The sequence below is a fragment of the Macaca mulatta genome, chromosome 1, assembly GCF_049350105.2.
Source record: "Macaca mulatta isolate MMU2019108-1 chromosome 1, T2T-MMU8v2.0, whole genome shotgun sequence".
NCBI lineage: Eukaryota > Metazoa > Chordata > Mammalia > Primates > Cercopithecidae > Macaca > Macaca mulatta.
This window is the reverse complement of record NC_133406.1, coordinates 166,441,127-166,464,439: the sequence shown is the minus strand read 5'-3', so window position 1 is coordinate 166,464,439 and position 23,313 is coordinate 166,441,127. Positions and strand designations below refer to the sequence as shown.

Genomic DNA, 23,313 nt, shown 5'->3' with positions numbered 1-23,313 from the left:
CTTATATGGGGAAGGAAATAATATCATGAACATTTTAATGCAAGTTTAAATTGTTAATAAATGTTAGCTTGAGTGAATTACTAAGTGTATTTCTCTTTTCAACTTTACACTTATCTTGTGTGTACAGCTGATATCCCTAGTGTCCAATCAGAGACAAGTTTTCATCCTGTTGTCCAATGAATGATGTGCATAATTCCTTTTGGCACTGATGAGAGATGAATACACACATCCAGCCCACTTCAGTGAAAATTGACCCATAATTTTTTTTTATCCTGAAGAAAAATACAGTAATAAAGTTTAAAGATGGAAAAAAATAGTTAAACTCTTGAGGTGTACCACTAGTTAACAATAATCAGCAAACATTACATTTTGCCTGGAGGACAGTGCGCTCAAGATTTGCTTTTAGGTGCTCATGAATTCTAATAATCATGGCTCTCCAAATGATAGCAAGAAACCTAAACATGTGAATTTTCACATTTCAATGAGCTCAACAGTTAAAATTCAAAAGGAAAGGCACACTTTTTAATTATTTTCTTCTATCTCTACTGTCCACGAATATTTTTCTTGTGAAATGAGCATATGCATTTCTGACAAATATTTAGCAGTTGAGAATATATATTTATTTCCCACAGAAAGACAAAAAGTGCAGATCTTATGTAAAACTCCAATGCTGTCTCTGCAGTAGTATTTTCAAGATTATATCAGAATTCTAAGAATTAAGTGGAAAATGACTTGGCATACTGAGGCAGACTAATTGTCCTATATAGCAAATATTTTACCTCTAATAGTAGTAAAAAGAAACATGCTATTAAAGTTGTTTATCCACCAAAACATTTTAATTTTCTTTAATAATCCTTAAGAATCTACTATTCATTAATTTATCTATGTGATTTATTTTTGGTCTGTTAATATCATCAGCCTATAGAATTTCCAGAATAATGAATTTCATTATAATGACCACAGTACTGGTAACCCCCTTACTTTATCTATCTTTGAAGGGTATTCCAAGTTCTAGTATAACAGAACTGTCAAGAATATCGGTTTTATTTCTATAGCTCATAACTTTATGCTTTATTCTTTGACTTGCATCTTATAATTTTAATGTATTTTCTTTCAATGATTCCCTTCAATCTTCCCACCCACCTACAGATATCACAATGATAAGCAGATTCTGTTAGCTATTATTTTATAGCAGGGCAGTAGAATAATGTTTTCACAAAATATATGGAAATGATTATGTGATTTGTAAGTTGTAACACAAAACAATATAAATAGAATTTGGATTATACTTTTTAAATGCAACAGATATTTTAAATGCAACAGATATTTTAAATACTTTTTAAATGCAACAGATATTTTAAAGGCAACAGATACTATTTTAAATAAATAAATAAATATTTTTTGAGTGCATGCTATGTTCGTATCACTGTGCTAGGTACAGGGTGGCAAAAACAAATAAAACGCAACCTGCCATAAAATGGCTAATATTCTTAGTGTAAAAACATTCAAATAGAATAGTCACCTTAAAAGGAGGTAGAATATAAATAAATTTAAATAGAGACATACACAAATTAAACCTGAATAACCAATCAGAGAGACTAATTTCCTCTAATACTAAATGTGAACTTTACTAAAAGAGAGTGAATCTTTGTTCTGGATGACATCAGAGACTATATTATTTTATTTACCATTGCAAGTTGAAGTGAAGAGGGAAAAGATAAAGAGGTACAATCTTGGAATAAATTATTCTTAAATAAATTGAAGGAGTTGCCAGGAATGAGGTTTTAGCCTAGGAGCCCAGAATTTAACTTAAAGCAAATGAACCAAGGCTTTTTAGTGCCTACTTTAAGATAGCATAATTGTAGAACGAAGGCAGTGTGCCGGAATGGAGGTGAAGTGGAGAAGGACACATAGTGACGCTTTTTAATGTCAGACCTATCTATAAAAAAGAAGACTTTGCTCTAAATAAATGCCTGATTGATTCATAGGCACTAAGATCAAACAGTTAATTCTAACACACAATTCTAACAATGGAATCTCTCACACTATGTAGCCATGGTTTGCTTGTAGAAAAAAACTGCTGGTAGAAATAATGCTCCATCTCTGTAATCACCCTCTTCATCCTTTGGAGCTACTAAATCAACACAGACCCCACTCTCTTTCCAGTTCTAGTACTTGTGACAGGAGCTATTTAAGTCTCTTCAGACCAAAATTTAGAACTCTTTGTAAATTTAACTTTGTGAACAGCCTAACATATAATGCTGGTAGTTAGGTTTTTACCTCATTTTGAGACTTCATCACCCCTTTCTGCCTTTGTAATGTTTCCCAGTTTCTTCAAACCTGATATCTGCCTTGAGCCATTTCCCAAGACTCTAATCTAGCAATCCAGTCTTTAGTCCAAGTTTTCTTCTTAAGACAATACTTCAGCATGGTGTCTGGGATTTGATACTTGATGACAGATTCCATTAATCAACTTTTAATCTTAACCTGGTCCAATTTCAATGTTGCTAAATATTTCATGCCAGTTGCTCAACTGTTTCTTGCCGTGTGGACAACAAATAGAGCTTACAGTACTCGCTGGATACCAGACTGACTCTCCTTTTCTAATTCCTAGTGCTATAACCATTCTGTCTCCTGTACTGTCATACTAGCTCAGTCCAAATTCTTCCTTAGTTCAACCTACTGTGTTTTAATTAATATCACCTGTGAATCTCAAGATAAAGTATATGTTTAAGTTTTAATACGAGTAATAGGCTAAAAGCTCTAGAAGTTATGAAAAATTGAGCTCGCTGGAAAGCATCTTAAAGAAACTGGGAACATGAGTTAGGCAGATGTGAAAGAGTAAAGAATACTTAAATTTACGTTAGGAAAACATGAGGCAAACAAGGAATAATGGACAAAAGAATAACAAAAATGGTGAAGAGACAACAAAAAAACAATAAAACGGTAAGCCAAAACACCCATAAACTACTGTAATCTATAATCCTAGTATACTCTTTTATCTACACTCCAGAAATTTTTCTACACTTTCTTGTCGTCTGTAACATTTCACCACCTACAAACTTTAGACTGATAGGTGTAAGAGTTTACTCTTTACTCTTTCCTTCATATCTTAATTACAATTAAATAGCATCCTACATTTGATTGCTTATACGAAAGATTAAATAAATGTAACTTGTTTACTCCAAGTATTTTGATAAATATTATGCATATAACTGTGCATATGGTATTAAAATATATAGAGATAGACTTTCTATTGCGAAATAATCATTTTGAGTGCTCACGTGAAATTAAAATGCTCATTAACAGCCCTATCCACTTGTTTCCACATTTTGTCTCATACATCTCTATGTTTAAGATAATTTACCTTCCATTAACACATTTGCCAAGCTAATTCTCACTTCCACAGCTTTGACCATATAGTTTTCTTAGTTAGCATTTTCCTTCATCTGTTCCTTTGAATAGTACTATTTAAAATTTTATCTTTTTTTTTTTTAACTTTTTCGCTTTCATTTTTTTCAAAGATTCACCACAGAGTTGGTGCTTAATTATATACATGTATTGGTCTCTATTTCATCTGTGTTCTTCTATTACCTCATCTAAAATGCTATTTCATAAAAAAAAGAAAAAAAAAAAAAGTCCACCCTTTTTATTTATCCCATCGCAGGTTGAGGTAAAAAAAGTACCTAAGAGCATAGAATGTGAGATTTTTACCTAAGCTTTAGTACTCATGTAAAAACAATCTGTGTTGATATCTGTATTGATACTTATATCTATAAATTTGTGTGAGTATATATCTATTGACCTTTAAGTATATGAGCAAATATGATTTTTTAATTATAAAGACCATCATATTTGCATTATACTACATGGCCTAACAGTGGGATAAATCAGTATTTCTATAGGTAAAAAATATCATCAGGCCAGGGGCTCTGGCTCACAGCTGTAATCTCAGCACTTTGTGAGGCTGAGGCGGGTGGATCACGAGGTCAGGAGTTCGAGACCAGCCTGGCCAATATGGTGAAACCCTGTCTTTACTAAAAATACAAAAATTAGCTGGGTGTGATGGCAGGCACCTGTAGTCCCAGCTACTTGGGAGGCTGAGGCAGAAGAATCGCTTGAACCCAGGAGGTGGAAGTTGCAGTGAGCCGAGATTGCCCCACTGAACTCCAGCCTGGGCAACAGAGTGAGACTCCGTCAAAAAATAAACAAACAAACAAAAACATAAATTGTCTCTCAGGTATTTCAGGTATTTGAATATTCTTTCCATATGTCAACTCTCAGAAACTAACTCTCCACATAGATTTCTATCCATTATGAGTCTAAAAATTACAAACATTTCATAAATTATTTCAAAGAAAATAACACAACATTCATACACATGGAAGGAATTTTTTGCATGTGAATTTCTGAAATTTATTATAATAACATAAAATGCTTATATTTTAGGATAACAGGTTTAAATCCTAAGCAAAAGACAATAACAAACTATACTATTGAAGATTCTTAAGATTTCTTTGTCCTTCAGTAGTAGCACACCTTTTAAATAATATAAATTCTTCAATGTCAAAATTATATATACAGACATACATATCAATAAAATAGAACTTAGAATCCAGGAATAAATCCTTGAATATAGTCAATTGAATTCTGACAAGACCAAGATGATTCAATAGAGATAAGAAATTTTTCTCCACAAATAATGCTGGGACAACTGGATATCTACATGTAAGATAACAAAGTCAAACTTTAACCTCACACCATATGAAAATTAGCTCATGATAGATTATAGGTCTAAATATAAGAGGTAATACTATAATTCTGCTAATACTATAATTCTGCTAAAATATATATTCTGCTAATACTATAAACTCTTAGCAGAAAACATAGAAAACAAATCTTTGAGGCCTCAACTGAAAGAATGGTTTCTTAGATATGACACAAAAAATAAAGGCAACAACAAAAAAATATAAATGGAAGTTTACCAAAATTAAAAGCATCTGGGATTTAAAGAGAAATCCACTGAGAAAGTGAAAAGACAACCCACATAATGAGAAAATAACTTACAAATTATATATGTGATAAAAGATTTGTATCAAGAATATGTAAAGAATTCTTACAACTCAATAACAAAAAGATAACCTATTATAAAATGATCAAAGGATTTAAAAAGTTCTCCATAGAAGATATACAAAGGGACAATAAATACACAAAAAGATGCTGGCATCATCAATTGCCAGGGGAATGCAAATTAAAACCACCATGAGATTACTTTGTATCCGGTAAACAGTTATAATCATAAAGACATAAAATAACAAGTATTGATAAGGTTTTGGAGAAATTATAACTCTCATGCATTTATCATGTGAATGTAAAATGATACAACTGCTATGGAAAACTGTTGGGCAATTTCTCAAAAAGTCAAGTGTAGAACTACCATATCATCCAGTAATTTCACTGTTAGGTGTATACCCAAGAAAACTAAAAGCATATATTCATTCAGAAATTTGTACATGGATGTTTAGAGTAGCATTATTAAAAATATCCATGAATTAGAAGGAACTCAATGAATGAATGGAAAAACAAAATGTGGCATATCCATAAAATGGAATATTATTCGGCCATAAAAATAAACAAATTATTGATAAATGTTACAACATGGTTGACATGAGATTTGGGCAGCAAAAAAAAAAAAAAGTGTTGCAACATGGATGACTCTTGAAAACATTATACTCAGTGAAAGCAGCCAGACATAAAATAACAGATATGCATGATTCCACTTATATTAAATGCCAAGAATAGACAGATTCCCGGAGACAGAAAATAGGTTAATGTTCCCAGGAGCTGTAGGGAGAATTTCTAATGGGTATGGGATTTCTTTTGGGGAGTAATGAAAATTTTATTTAATTAGTGATGATAGTTTAACAAACTTGTGAATATACTAAAAACCACTGAACACTTAAAAATGTTTTATTTTACGGTATGTGAATTATATCTCAGTAAAAGTGTTGTTATAAATTGTAAAGTTGGCAATGTAGCTTCAGTAGTGTTTGTCAAAATTATAACAAAATGTCAAAAATGTGAAATACTAAAAATAATTAACATAATAGCAAGAGACGTGAGAAAATTATTAAAATTTTTCAGGCAATTTAGGATTCACATTTTCAAAAACTATAACGCTTTTTAGTATTTCTAATGGTAACTCAAGAATGTAAAAAGAAGCCAAGTAAATATAAATTTTATTGTTTTTACTGTTTGATAAAACTCAAGCTCAAAATAACTAAAATGCAGAAAATAACATGTTTATCATTAATTACTAGCTATAGCACTTCCAGAACTTTCATTTAAACTTGGTAATAGGATCTTACGCATATTCTCTCTTTGGTGATCCAAATATAAATTATTTGGTGGCATCTACAGAATTACAATAAATCAGGATTCAAGATGGACTAGTCAGAATAGAAGAAAAAACCTACAAAACAGTTTTTTTTTTTTTTTTTTAAATGATAGAAATGCTTTTAGAATTTGCCTGTAGAAAGAAAACATCTTGACAATTATTAGGCTTATATTCCCTCAAATTTTAGGAAGTAATGTACAACATATACTGTTCATGGAAGTTCTAGGAAGATAAGAAAACTATGAGAGAACTTTAAAACTTAAAAATAAATTATAAAATCAGGGAACTTTAAAACTTAAAAATAAATTATAAAATCAACACAAAGTGCATCAGATTTAGTATTTAAAATACAGCTAAAATGAGAGAATGATTATCAGGTCAAAAGAAGACTACACCAGATATACTTAGTAATGGAAATAAAATTTGGAGAGCAGAGACATCCATAACCAGGATAGGTTTAAATTGGATTAAATTCGGACTAATTCTCAAGTTTCAAAAAGCCCTATAAAAGATTTATTTAGGCCAGGCATGGTGGCTCACATCTGTAATCCCAGCACTTTGAAAGGCCAATGTAGGAGGACTGCTTGAGCCTAGAATTTCAAGACCAGCCTGGGCAACAACCTTGTCTCTAAAAAAAAAAAAAAAAAAATTATAATAATAATAAAATAAAACTTAGCTGGGTGTGGGGGTGTGTGCCTGTATTCCCAGCTACTAGAGAGGTTGAAGTGGAAGGATTGCTTGAGTCCAGGAGGTCAAGACTGGAGTGAGCCATGAATGTGCTACTTCACTCCAGCCTGGGCAACAGAGTGAGACACTATCTCAAAAAGAATAAGTAAATACATAAATTAAAATAAAAGAAATTTAAAAGTGTTTTGAAAATTAGGAAAGAGCTATCAAGAAAGCTAGGACTTACCAGGTCAAAACTTAAGAGAAGGCAAGATCCCCCAGTAAGTCCTCAAAGATGCTTTTGTTCTGATAATAGTTGAAGTTCAGGAAGAAACTAAACTATAACTTTGGTGGCTCAAGGAAATTAGGAATCAAAAATCCAATCCTATGTTCACCAAAGTAGAAGATTCTGTTCATAGTGAGCTGGAAACCCACACAGCTACAGCATGATACAAGTAAACATGTAATAAAACAGACTCTAAATTAAAATGATATCTGAATAATCCATAAAATCTCAAGGTTTAAATTGTAACATGGTCAAATATTGGTGGTGATTCACAGTTTCTAGTGGTAGAAAATGGAAACAATATCTGGAGGAAAGTACCTTCATTCTAAGGCCCAAAATTTTCACAACTGATATTTCAAATACAATGAGCAGTACACAAGACACAGTACACAAGATACACTGAGGTATCAAATTAACATGAACAGACAAAAGACTATAGAGTTACTCCGACTACTTTTTTCCAATAAAGAATGAGCAATTTTGATATACCTGCAGGAAAAGAACAAAAAATTGTAATTTACTGATTAAATATAGCTAACAAGAAAATTAGTGAACTGGAAGAGTAGTGAAAAAAATTTCAGAAAGCATCAAGGAGGAAAAAAAAAGTGAAATTCACAGAATAGAAAAGAAGATCCATAGAGAATACAAGTTTATTAGTAAAAAGTAACAAACATCCTATTGCAAGATCTTTGACATCAGTGCAACCTAATTTTGCTTTAAGTGTCTCAGGTAAATAAATGTCTTAATAATTCAAGTTGAAAGTATCTATTTTATTTTATAATATTTTATTATAACATTGTATCTCCATTAAATACTTTCTTTACTTCTTGATTATTTCCTATTTGCTTTGACAATTGCTTTCCACAGCTACTCTGCAGCAAAGATTTATATTTTTTCTTCAATATTGGTTTTCCTTCATTTTCATAACAGAATCTCTGACTTTTGTCTGGGCACATTTCTGCTTAAGATAATGCCTACATAGTTCAGCCTTCCTTGCAGCTGAATGTAATGATACAACCAAAATCTGGCTAAAGATATATTGTGTGGCATCATTTAGAAACCTTACTTAAAACACAGTTACAAGTTCCCTTACACCTTTATTTTCTATCTCTTCCTCTTTCTTGATGGCTGGAGTGTGCATGTGATGGGTGGAGTAAGTGCAGTCATTTTGGGTCATGAGGTACCATTTGACTGGAGGTCATGTGCAGAAAAGCAGGAGACAAAAAGAGTCAGTCACTAAGTACTGAGTGAAATAGTTCCATAATATCAGTCCTAGATTGTACACCTTTGGAGTTTTACATGAGAGGTGAAGAAACATATTAGTATCATTTTAGATCTTTATTACACATAGCTGAATCTAATTTAAACTGATAGCAATATGTAGCTGGAAGTGGGATAGTACAGATGAAAGAAATGTAAAACATCTGACACTACCTTATTAAAGGAGATTGGGTAAGGACTAAAGATATTACAGGCTAAAGAGCTGGTGGCCCTTGTTTTTATGGCCTCAAAACATTTTCACTTTGGAAAGCAGGCTACATGCTAACTGAGTGTGTTCTGTTACTGAAATTGTCAAACAAATACCATATTTGACTGTGTGTTCGATGTTACTAGTACCTTTTATTTAAGTCTTTTGAGAGAAAAAAGTCTGGGTTATATCCAGCCAACCTGAAATAAGAGATGGAAACAGAATAAAAATTTTGATAAGGCAGGTATTCTTTGCAGTCTGCAGGTTAAGTTTACTGAGATTCTAGTGATTCAGGGTCTTGTGTAGATGAAAAAAACAACCTCTTTGTTCCTCAAATTGAAGCGGTTACAATAGGGGACTTCAAAGTAGAACTAACACTTACACACAAAGGTGTAAATGTCTGCAGGAAAGATGAGATTAAGAATTTTGTCTTCCCTCCAACACCCATTGTTTCAGAAAGTTCACCTATGGTCGCTATCATTAATTTGGAAGACAGGAAAATGAGTAGAGAAAAAAATCAGTAAGTGAAAGACCAGAAACTTCAGGGTTATAAACAATGTCTAAACAAGATCTTTCTGCTTACTTTCTACTTACCACAGAAACTACTGACATCAAATAAATCAGAAGCATACTAAGTTTTTGAAGGAAATGCATTACCAAAAAAAAATAAAGTCTGTCCTAAAAATACCTGTGGTTTTTCAATCTCTATAGCAACCCACAGGCCCCTAAATCTATTAGAAACTCCAACACTCAGGAGGAAAAAATTCTCTAATACCTACTTCTGATGTTGCCATAAATATGAATAAACAGGTAAGATGTTTTCACAGGGAAAATATAGGAGATTTTCCAGATGTGTTTATTTCAAGAGAAGAAAGTGTTTACTATTCCTATCAGACTGATTTGGTAACTGCTATGGGGGCAAAAACAACTGTGATTCCCATTTCCAAATTAGAGTTTTATTATAAATATGCTGTTTCTATGCGACTTTATATGCTTGGTATGTAGAAGGTGAATATTTTATATTTTAGCTATAGGTTGCTAGACTATGAGTTGTTATATCTTGTCTTAGTGAAGCAGACTGGACATCTACCAGTATAACAATTGGAATTAAGTTTAGCTGCAGGTAGTGACTTATTCAATATAGGAGTACTTCCATCTCACATGAATATCTGTATGTAAGAAGACCAGGACTCGTATGAAAACTCTGCAATTTTCTGTAATCCAGGATACTTCCAGGTTTCCACTCATATGTGGCTTTCACTCCCATGGTCTAAAATGAAGTTCCAAGCCACAGGATGAAGGAAAGCAGAAAGAAGAGACAAAATCCATTGCCAACTGTCTTTTGGGGACATTTTTCAGAATCTGCCAAATATTTCCATTCATGACATGGTATGGTGAGCTGAATAGGGCTGCCAAATCATCTATGTCCTAATCCCCTGAACCCTGTGAATGTCACCTTATATATTAGTTGGGTAGGGCTTCCATAAAATACCATAGTCTGAATGGTTTAAAACATAGTCTTTTTTTTTTTTTTTTTCTCACAGGTCTGAAAGTTGGAAGTCCAAGGTAAAGGTTCCAGCTGATTCAGATTCTGATGAGGGCTGTTACTGGCTTGCAGATGACAGTCTTCTCCCTATGTCTTGATATAGTCTTTCCTGAGTGTGTGCACATAGGGTAGGGGGAGGTGGAGATTCTTAATCCTATCAGATCAGGGCCCCATCCTTATGACCTCATTTAACCGTAATTACTTCTTTAGAGTCCCTATCTCCAAATATAGCCACACGAGATTAGAATTTCAACATATGAATTTTCAAGGGACACATTCAACTCATGATACTTTGTAGGCAAAAAGATCTTTGCAGGTGTGATTAAGGATGTTGAGATGAGTTGATTATTGTGGTGTGCCTGATAAAATAATAAGCGTCTTTATAAGAGGGAGGCAGGACATTAGAGAGGATGTAAGAGATGAAATGACAGAAGCAAGAGGTTAGGGTGATGTGAGGTAGGGAATATAAGCCACAGAATATAGGCAGCTTCCAGAAACTAGACTAGGCAAGAAAACAGATTCCGCCCTGGAGACTTTGAAAAACATCAGCCATGTAAACACTTTGATTTAGCCAAGTAAAGCCAATTTTAGTCTTCTAGAACTATAAAGGAATAAATGTATCTTGTTTTAAGCCACCAAATTTGTAGTAATAGAAAACTAATATACATGGCGATACTTAATTGCTAGAGAAGCTACAAAATGCAAATTAATCCAGACAGCTAAAATTTGGGGATGCTATTACAGAGGAAGAGAGATATGATAGATATTAGAGAGCAAACATCACTTACTGCCACGAGAAATGATGGAATTTTTGCTATTATAGTGACATAAGCTTTTAGGTTTGCTTCCTTTGGTAGAGGCTTCGTGTTCTGTTTTGGAAAGGGTACATGCAAATGTTTGAAATTGTCCTTAAATAGTCATTCCAATCTTATTCTACAACAAAAGAAACCCATGTTTTAGCTGGGCATTTGGATGGTCTGAATGAGACTATATTTCTTAGCCTCTTGTAGCCGTATGCCCAATTTGTGGCCTACCAGATATAAGCAGAGTGTTGCATGGAAGATCCTAGGAACTTTCCAAAAGTAAACACAATCGTTATGCCCTCTTCCTCATTTCCTCTTCTTTCTGGCTGGTTAGAATGAAAGCATAATGAGTGGATCTGGTGAAACTATTGTGGACCACGAGATGACCTGCAAAATAGAGGCCTTGTACAGTGGAGCAACAGGATAAAAGGAGTGAAGAACTCTGAGAACATTATGATGCAGAGTTGTTATACCAGCGATGCACCGTCTATATCTTGATTTTTATGTGAGAGAAAAGTTGTTTTGTTTAAGTCACTATTAGGGATGATTACTCCCAATTCTAACTACTGCATTTTCTTCCTTCTTTATTATTTCTCTCATAGAACTGTTCATGTAAATTTTTACTCATGTCTCTACATACATATCCATGACATGTATGACAAAATTTTGTCTTTAAAAATGTAACATTAGTGAAGTTATTTAAAGGCATATGTGTTGTGAACTATTATAACTAAGATATTGGGGAGGAAACTTGTTAAATATATTATGCCTAAATAAATCTCAGAAGCAACTTACATTATGCACAGGAATTCTAGCTAATGAGTAAGAATGCTTTTTTATGTAGACAGCATATTCAATATTGGGTACTTTTGTACTCTAAATTCATAGTCATATATAACTACACCATGGTCACATGGGAGCACAGCAAATAAAAAAATGTAAAAATACATTTAGGTTTTTACTGTCAACTTTTAAGTTTATCCAAAACATTCCTAATCTAAGTGTTACTTTATCATCATATAGTTATATTTAAAAGGAAATGATAAAAATTATATCTGATGGAGATGTTTAGCAGAGGTTCTCAAACTTTTTGGTCACAGAATTCCTTTATTTGCTTCAAAATTATGAGATCCCTAAAAATCTTTTGTTTATGTGTATTATATTCTTTCAATATTTACCATATTAGAAATTCAAAGTGTAAAATGTTTAAAGTATGTATTAATTTATGTAAAATAACAATAAGAAATCCATTTTATTTTCATGAAATTATACATTATAAAACCAAACTATATTACAAAATATCACTGTTAAGAGTGGGACTGGTCTATATTTTTAAGAATAGATGTAGTATCTCGCTTAATAGATAACCCAGATTTTCATATCTTTTGATATATTAAATCTCTTATTGTATCATGTCATGCAGGCTCTGGAAAAACTCCATGATACAGTAATGAGAGAATGAGAGTCAAAAAGGAAAACACTGTTTTAGTATTATCATAAAAGCTATATTGGTATGGTAGATCCTTTAAAAAGATTTCAGGAACCTAAGGTGGTCCCTGAACTACACTTTGAGAACCACTATTATACAGAATAACTATGAAGATAAATCTTACGAAACTGGACCAATTATAGGAAAGCCAGTCAAAAGGCATGAAAATTCTCCAAGTTGTAAGAGAATGCATATGATGACTATCAGGAGGACAAAGTAGATGAGAAAAAAAAATCTCTATAGTTTTATCTCAGATCAAGAGGGAAAATAATATTTAGAAAATAATAAAATGAAACTATTGCTCTCAAAATTATTTGATACAGTATTGTCTGCACCGAGAGGTAAATAAAGGTATAATGTTGAATATTTTCATTAAGAACTGATTTAAAAATCACCTAAGAACTTGAATAAACACAGTCTCAAAAGTATATAAAAAATATCCAATTAAACTAATCATCAGGAAAATGCAAATCAAAACTGCAATAAGATATTACCTCATACCTGTTAAGATGGCTATTATAAAAAAAAATAGTAAAAGACAAGTGTTGGTAAGAATATGAAAAAGCTGAAACTCCTTTGCACTGTTTTTGAAAAAGCAAAATGATGTAGCAGCTATAAAAAGCAGGATGGAGGTTCTTCAAAGAATTAAAATTAGATCTATGATATGATTCAGCAATTCCACTTCTGGTTACTTATCCAAAAGAATTGAGATTGAGATCTCAAAGACATGAATACTTCCTAGTTCCTTTCTCTTACTCTTTCCCTTTCCTAGGACATATTGTGGCATTAGATAAACCCTCTGTTCAACTCTCTCATTTCCCCAGCGATTTCTCTATTGACCTTGGCAATTCGCACATCTTTCTACCTCAGATTATGTATTAATCTAGCATCCACTTGCTGTTTTTCAAAACCAATTCTGCAATTACTTGGTTTAAAACCTTTCTTATCCACATATATGGAGCTAGGTATAATAAATGGTGTCAAAGTTGGGTTTCTCCAGAAAGGGCTATAGCCTCCCTTCTAAGCCATCAATATTGCTTCCTTGGACATTTAAAGGATGGTCTGAAATTATCTTTAGCCTCTGGTAGCTCTAGTATCTTCCCCATAGATTCTTCTGATAAATATCTTATACGTCTACCTAAGTAGACACTAAAAACCACTACTTCTCAGAATTCCTAATACTCAAGACAACTCCAACTTCTTATAAGAGACCCCTTAGTTGCAGGTGGCTGATTAAACTGTACCTCAATGTGTATATTTCTCTCATATCCATTCTTTACAAAATCAACCTCTGCCCAGTGAGATTTCTCTAGCTCTTCCCCACCCCCTACAAGTTCCAGCATAGAACTTGCTTGATTGCAAGTTCTTAGGCCTTATGCTTTACTACAGTGCTTGGAACATTGTAAATATTCAGTAAATACCCATTTAAAATAAATTGCATTACTGGTGGAACCCTAAAATGAGAGTTATACAATAACAAAGGTCAATTTTTAGAGTAGATGTAAGAATGTCATCACAAAGCTCATTTCTTAGCATTAGTTAAGCTAGAACAAATCCCAGAAGCTGAGTAAAAATAAAATTTTACTTTCCAGCATAAGGAAACACACTATTCCACAAAACAATGACATAAATTGACCCCCAAAATAAATATACTTAAACATACTTTTTTTTAACATTCCATATTATAAAAGAGGGTGACCAGTTCCACATTTCCTAAATCTCATAGAGAATCAACTCCTTCACTGTTTTCTTAGCATCATTTTCTGTTGAACAAGATAAAAAAGAAGATGAGCGGTAGATTCAATATTTTGGTTTGTAATATTATGGAACTAATTATTCTCCCTCTGTCCTTCCCCCCTCCATATTTACCTGAATTTAAAGTAGACATAAAATATTAAAAGCAATCAAATAAGACTAGTTCTTGATGTATAAAATTACAGCAACCTCACCCTGACTTGCCAGCTGTGTTCTGCATCACTCTAGTGAAAGCCAGCTACATAGACTGTGATATAAATGCACTTCTATGCTTTGCAATGCAGTAGTCCTGAGTAAGGTGAATTCTTCTCTTTCCTCTCCTATATAGGACAGGTGACAAAGTATCTCATTTTTCTACTAGTAAAAAGAAAATTACACCTCATCAAAGAATATATATAGATGGCAAGTAAGCATATGAAATGGTCGACATCATATGCAATTAAGGGAAATATAAATTAAAGCAAAAACGAGGTACTACTACCTACCTATTAATATGACCAAAATCCAAAACACTGACAATACCAAAAGTTGATGAGTCCTTGTGGAGCAACAGGAACTCTTACTCATTGCTGATGGGAATGCAAAATGGTACAGCTGTTTGTATGACATTCTTGTCAGACAGTCCAGCAATTGTATTCCTTGATATTTACCAAAATGAATTAAAAACATGCCCACACAAAAAAACCTGCGTACAATATTTGTAGCAGCTTTATTCATAATTGCCAAAACTTGCAAGCAAACAAGATGTCCTTCAACAGGTGAATGGATGATCTTTCATACAATGGAATATTATTCAGTGCTAAAAATAAAGTGTGTGCTCAAAGCCACATGCAAAGGCATAAAGGAGACTTAAACACGTATTACCAAGTGAAAGAAGCCAATATGAAAAGGTTACATACTGTATGAGTTCAACTATATGACATTTCAGAAAAGGCAAAACTGTGGAGACAGTGAAAGGATCAGTGGTTGCCACGGGTAAGATAAGAAGGATAGGCAGAGTACAAAGAACTTTTAGGACAGTGAAGCAATTCTGTATACTACAATAGTGAACACATACAATTATACATTTGTCAAAACCTATAAAGTATACAACACCAACAGTGAACCGCAATGGAAACTACGGACTACCTGTGATAATGATGTGTCAATATATCTATTTAATAAATTTACCACTGTGGTGTAGGATGTCAATTTGGGGGTATAGGAAACTCTCTGTACTTCCCTCTCAACTTGGTTATGAAACTAATACTGCTTTAACAAATTAAGTTTATGAATTAAAAAGAAGAGAACTGATGATGTGGCATAAAATATAAAACAGAGGTGCCTGAAGGCAATATTTCCATATTTATGTTGTCAAAAAAGTAAGTAATTTTTTTGTTCACAACAAAAACATTTTTATTTTGCAAATAAAACATATTTGAATTTTTAAAAAGAATGTGTAAACCTTTAGAAAGAAAGTAGTAATTATCTAAAATTGTATTAACTATGAACACTATTAATATCTTGCTGACTATACCTTAATGTATTTTTGCACATCTATGTGGGTGTGTGTGTGTGTGTGTGTGTGTGTGTGTGTGTGTGTATGGCCAAGCTGGTCTTGAACTCCTGGCCTCAATTAATCTATCCGCCTTAGCCTCCTAAGTGCTGAGATTACAGACATGAGCCACCATGGCTGGCCTATGTGGTATAATTAAAAAGTTATTTTGTTTATATTTTTGAACCCTTATTAAAATTATAATAGATTTAAATACAAACAGCTCATCAGATTTAAAAATATATATTTAAACCTTTAGAATAATACATCTAATAATAATTAATGGAAAGGGTTCATAGGGAGAATTGTATATGAGAACATTTAATTTTATTTGATCTTACAAAATGGCACTCAACATAGCATGCATATAGTTCCATGAGTCCTATCTATGGGAAAAATTAATCTTTAGAAGCAAAGCCAAAATCAATAAAAATATTCTAGAATTCAAGCAAATCAGCATTATAAAACCAATCTTACTTTAGTATAGCTGAAAGTCAGGTTATTTTATGTCAGGTGTTTTCTGGAGGTATACAAAGCCATAGAGTACAGGATATGAACATTCAGTACATTAGAAGTGGTTCTGAGTAAGAGATCCCTTTCAGAAAGGTTGTATATGGTTACCCTATAGAAAGGTTTCCTCCTTTGTTGATAACCAGGGAGAATCAGGCACCCTCTCCAGAAGATTAAGACAGAGGGTGTGAAATTCCAATTTTCATGCCTCAGGGAGAAAGGGTATTGCTCAAGTTCTAAGAAAAAGATTAGATCATTATTCTAGGAAGTGGACTGTCAAAAAAGATAGAAATTCACCACATATAGACTGATTCTTTTCTTTCCACATGGTTGAAGCAGTAAAAGTTTCTGGCCATCACTTTCTTACTTCACAGATGCTTTCTCTCCTTCCTTACAACATAGGAACTAAATCAGCACAAGGATGCTTCAGATGTACGTGGCAGGGAGTGGGGATGGCCGGGGGAGGAAAAGAGGGGAGCTAGGCTGCCTCTGACATAAATATTTTGGGAAATGCCCCCATCTCTTTCCTTTTGGCTCCCATGGGTGTGACTCCCTCACAACGTATTCCTTCTAAAATTCATGTTTGAAACATAGGAAGTAGATGAAAGAAGACTATTTATGCCAACAAAGTATAGGTAATAAAGGAATTACAGCACAGTCCAGTCTAGGTTACTTACTATAAGTTTATAAGGAATTTGAAGTCAAAGCCCCTGTGGGGTTTTGGTGTGTTTGCTATTACTCCCTGAACATATATTTTGCTCAGTAACCTCCAAGGGAAAGGATCAATGATACCAAAGCCAATTTTAAATATCTTTAGGCATCCTAGCAAACTTTTTCATATTGGTATTCAGATTTTCCTAAAATCTATCATAATAGTATACAAGTTTTCCTACAATTGGATCTAATTGAACTCTCACAGTTCTGTATTTATGCCAGCCTCATCTGTACAAGTCACAACCATGCTTTCGTATCTGTAAGCCATGGAAAAATAATGTCCCTATTAAGTGTTTCACATCCTCCATTTCTTCTATTCTGACCCAACTGCTTTTGTCAAATTCATTCTTCATGGTTTCTGACTTCTGGTTCTGTATCTCATTTACAGTTAGTTATTGCTCTATAAACACTGGATGTTTATTTGAACCTCTAGTTTTGCATCGTGGTATTTCCTAAGTGAATGTAGCTTGAACTTACTCCTCTGGCTCTTCGCACTTTAGGTTCCATAGTTACGGGGAAATGTTAAATCCTTTAGATCAAGCACATTTTATCCCCAAACAGGAGAAGATTCAGATACTAATTACTTCATCTAATTACTGAACCTTGAATTCTATTCTTGGCTAATCCTTTGTATTGCTTTGCTCATGGCATGTTTTGTTGTTGCTATTGTTTTGTCTTGTTTTCTATGAACTCTCAGTATTAAATGTCCATGTTTTCTCACCCCCACCCCTTTCCCTACTCCTTAACCCTTTCACTGTTCCTTTAGATTTATCAATTATCACTATAGTTTCTTACAAACCAAACTCCAAGGCACAAGAAATCACGTAGCTCACTTAGTCGATATATTATTCTTTTATTATTTTTACCACTCAAAATAATAAAAGATAAAAGAACAATAAGTGAATAAAAATAATGCATAATGAATAAAATAATATGTAATTATCATATAAATAATAAAATAAGAATAATGAAAGATAATAATAAAAGAACAATATATTAACTAAGTGAGCTGAAGAGGAAACTACAAATGAAGGCAGCAGAAGATTGAAGGACAATTTTATACAAAGATAGTATTCATCAAAAAATAAAATTTACAATTAAAATAATTTTAATTACTTTAAGAAATTGAGATGAAGACAACTTCTATATTAATATTCTATTAATGGTGGTTATAAACGATAAAAATGCATAAGACAATGTACATATTTATCAACTATGAAAAAATAGTTCTTAAAAAGTAACATTAATAATGATACAGTTAGCAGAATTATTAAAAATACAAGGGAGATTTCAAACATTCTTTATGATAAATTTATCTGGAAAAAACTTCATAATATTCAAAATACTTGCAAAACTCTAACAATGGTACATTTTATATAACTTTACACATACTAAAAAATCTTTGGAAAATGAGTATTTTATTTGATTTCATGCACATATGTATTCACTTGCCACAACACAATATATATACATGATATATATTTATACGCACATACATTGGTTGTCAATATATTCAAATTAGTTATAATTACACAACAAACTGGTTATCAATATACTGATATCATACTCTCTAATCATACTCTGAAATCATACTCTGTATAAAGCATATAGAAAAGCAGGTGGTATGCTCTGAAATCCAGTGATTTTATATTCTACACAGAGGGTCAAAACATACTTCAGATGAACTTTATAATTTCACAATGCACACTATCATCTGGAGCAAATTAATACTGTTGGCACTGAGTGCTGATGAGGGACAAGTTTTGAGTAGAACACATTTGCCTTTTGTATCCTATGTTTTTATTCAATGAACAACTTTCACACGGTTTGAGGAGATGAGGACTTTCCTATGCTATATCTGGAACATAGTTCTTCATTTGCATTGAAATAAGACTAATGACAGTCTGGACCTTTTGCATTCCCTTACAACAATGCTAATGTAATAGAAATATTTATAGCTCAGGCTACTCAAGCAGAGAGCCACAAATGAAGGAGCTTATCACAAACCAAGTGCTTTAGAAATTATAATGTTCACTCCAGTTAATACTACTATAATGCTAACTATTCACTTCTATCATTAATTAGTGTCCAAATCAAAACAAAATTATAAAGATAAAAAAACACAAATTCTGGAGTCAGAAGACCTGGAGTCCAATCCTACCTATCAATTGTGTAGCTTTTGGTAAGTTAATTAACCTCTATGTCTCTTAGTTTTCATATTGCTCAAAATGAGATAAAAATATCTATCTATGGTGCTACAGAGAATAAGTTACATACCACTTGCACTATGTCTAGCACAGTGTTTGGGATATAGTAGGCATTCAATCAACATAAATAAATTTCTTTCTATTTCTACTGTGTCCTCAAAGCAATTCATAATATAGCACAAAACAACGAAGGAATGTTGTATTATACAGAGTTAGCACTCTTTAATAAAGTAAATATTTATGTTTTCAACCACTGAGAAGTGGTTTTTACATTACTATTACTACTTGTAAAAATGAAATAAAAAATTATATATTTAAAGCATAAATTATTAAATGGTTGTGTATACTATTAATGCACCATAAAAATATATTTGTATTACATTACTATATGACTTTTTTCAATCAAAAAATATAAAGCAGGATATTAATAATATAATGAAGGAAATTTAATAGACTGAAGAAATAATAGTGCTACCTAAATTGCAAACTTTAATATCTTAAATAAAAACATTTCAAAGAAAAATAATACACTAATTATACTTACATGTTTCCAATATGCAAGCTTTCCTTTTATATTAGTTTCAGGTTTGAAAAAGAGATCCTTAAGGAGCTTATCTTCATATCCTTTGGTTATGTAAATCCATTTTGTTTCATATCCTCTAATAATTTTTTCCCGATGTTTTTTATGCAAAAACACAGGGCTGAATATAAGGGAAGTGGAAAACTGCTTGTTAGTTTGGTGTCATTAAAAAATGTGAAAATCAGTCATGAGTTCACTTACATCTTAGAAAACATGGTGGTAAATTGAATGTAATAATATATTTATTTTCATTGTATTGTTATATAATGCTACTTAGTAACTAAGGTTTATCCATCAGCAATCATCAGAGGATAAATGCATGCTGAGAATTTTGTCTGATATGAATCTACAAACAATTCTGTACTTACATCTGGCTAAGCATTTTAATAAATAATGGGAAGAAGAACATGTCTAAATTATCTATAGACACATAAGGTAAGCAGTGTGAAGTTTTTGTTTTTTTTTTTTTCCAACCTAGTGAAGAAGGAACTTTTAAAATGAGGTTAAGAGTTACTACTATGCCACAAAAATTGTATCTGTACTTCATTACAAACTAGGAAATATGCTCTAGAGCAGTATGTCCAACATAATATAAGTCAAAAATAATTTTAAGTTTTTCATTAGACACACTAAGAAAAAGTTTTAAAAACAGGTGAGTTTAATTTTAATACTATGCTTTATTTAACCCAATAGATCAAAAATATTACCCAATAAATGGCATCTACAAGCTGACATCATACTCAATGGTCAAAAACTACATGTTTTCCCTCTAAGATTAAAAACAAGGAAAGGATGTAATCTTTCATGAAACCTACTCAATATTGTACTACAATGCCTACTGGTCTAAGAAGGCAATAAAAAGAAAACCATAGGCCAATCTCACCTTTGAACCCAGGCACAAAAATTCTAAATATTAGTGAAGAGAATCTAAAAATGTAAGCAAAGAATAATAACACTATGATCATGTGTTATAAAACTCACTACATCAACAAATTAGTAGAGGAAAAAAAGTGTGATTATATAAGTAGATACAGGAAAGGCATTGGATAAAATTTAGCAGCCTATCTTTACAGAAAAATCTTTGTAAAACAGGATCCAAAGAAACCACATCAATATCATGGAGGTGATTTACCAAAAATCAGCAACATCCATTCTGTTTGATAAAATTATTTTTTGGAGTAAAATGATGAATGAGGTAGATGGCTACCATTATTACCATTATTACTCAATAGGAGAAATAAAACAAATTAACTGAGGAAAGCAATATTCTCGCTTCTAAGATGTTTTAAGTAGACTCCACCTATTTACTCCTTCATTCAAAATATTTGTATTAATGACATACAAATTAGGATAAAATATACTAAGATAATAAAATTTATAATAGTTTAAATAAGGCCGTTTACTTTCTCATGCTGACCAGTCTAGGTGAGTAGAGTAGCTCTGCTCCATAAAGTCATTCGATTTTGTTTTACCATATCCAAAATCACTGCCATCAGCTACACGATGAACGCATTCTAGCCCACGGAATAAGGAAACGTGGAAACAAAGAGGCAACAATAACAATTTAAGCACATAAAATCAAAGTTGTACTCATTACTTCTGCTCACTTTCCAATGTAACAACAACAAAAAAGTTGTAGTCTGATGAATATACTTAGCCACAAGTGAGAGTGTGAATACAATCTCTAGTTTTCAGTCAATTGCCAAAAGAAGAGAAAAGAATGGATGTTAAAGGGAAAAGTGGTCTTCTGCAAATGCTCAATATGTGCCTTGTGAAGAGAAAAAAAAGTCTCTAACATGATGAAGCTTATATTCTCTACTATGTAGAGATAGATAATATGGAAATAAAACACAAAATATATAATAAGTAAACTGCTTTATACTTAGGCTGGTCTGGGATATTGCTAAGAAGAGACAAGACACAGGGGGCACCACAGAAAAAAAACATTCCAGTCAGAGCAAATATAAAGTGCAAAGAACCAGACAGAAGTATGCTTCATGAGACGAGACCACATTTGGCATGTCTGAAAAACAGAAAGAAGGTCACTGAGATGGAAAGTCATTGCAGAGCTTTGAGCAGAAGAGTGGCTTTGAAAAGGATCAAGTTGGGGAGATGACTTCTGGAATAGAGATGTGAGAAATTCTGTGGAATCTCTTCCCAGTGAAACAATATCTGGTGGGAATTTTTTTTTTAAGTTAAATATCTCTGGAAATTGTCCAAAGGGCATACAGTGAAATAAACATCTATTCAAGAAAATCTATTACATCTCAGTATTAACAGTGAATCTTTGCCATTTAAACCACAATTTTCTCTCGTTTCCTCCCTTCCTCCTTCGACCCCAGTTCAATATGACAGAAGTTCTACCTTGAATAAGTACAGCCGAGAACACAGGATCCCTCTCCCACTGGGTCCTAGTTGAGGACTACGGTATTTTCACAAGAAATGCATAAATTTATCTCGCATCCCAAGCCTACCTACATGTTTCAGAGGTATTATGTCAGGAAAGAATAGTTGAGAGGTCTGGGGCTTTCTTCATCCCTCCAGCTCCCACTGATAGGCAGAAGTTCTAATCAAGGTGCAACAGGTAGAGAATACTGGAGCCCTGGTAGCTCTTATTCCAGATCACTTATAAGATAGCGATTCTGTGCCAGGTGAGGCAAGCTGAGAAGACAAGAGACTGCTGTCACAGCTGAGCATTCTATTTGTGAATGTCACTCTGAAAAAAGTGAACCACTGCCTCCTCCCTCTGATCCAGGACAGTGGCACAGTGATTTTGCCCAAAGATAAATGTAGCCCATATGAACATAGAATCTGAAGTGCTCCCCTCATCCCCTCAAACTGAACTGACTTTATGAAACAGAGTATGGAGAATTTCAAATCTAAAGGCACTGTTAAAAACAATGGAGATTATGGTGTTAAGCAATTAAGAGAAGGATGGTAGTTCCATGAGACTAAAAAGGTAAACTGAAGATCAGGTTGAAATTTTCCAGAGAGAAACAAGAAAAGAGCTAAGAAGAGTACTGGGATTAGACCAAACAGCAAAAACTGGTCTCAAAGATTACCCTGGAAAGGGCCTCAACATAAAATGAATCAGACTGTTAATTTATGTCCCAGAGCATTGTTAAAGACAATAGAGCAATCAACCGGCAATTAGTAAAGGTTGACACTGAGTTTGATACTAAAACAGTTCAGAAGACTTAACAGGGAAATCAGAGAAGACAGTCAGAGAGCCCTGCTTATACCACTGTCCTCCCAAGAGCAACTAGAGCTGGCCAAACAGCTGACTATAGCTGGGGCAAGCTCTGAGGAGCAATATCAGAGGCTGCACAATGCAGGGTAAATAGACTTCACTAAAATA

General features: G+C 33.0%; 1 protein-coding gene across 1 annotated transcript in view; it reads right to left on the bottom strand.

Annotated features, from left to right (window-relative positions):
• Positions 1–23,313, bottom strand: part of LRRIQ3 (leucine rich repeats and IQ motif containing 3) — a 167,897-nt gene that overhangs the window by 64,950 nt on the left and 79,634 nt on the right. The window contains exon 5 of the mRNA XM_001097148.5: positions 19,920–20,076. Coding sequence (XP_001097148.4) covers positions 19,920–20,076 — 157 coding nt within the window. The remainder of the gene's footprint in view (positions 1–19,919; positions 20,077–23,313) is intronic.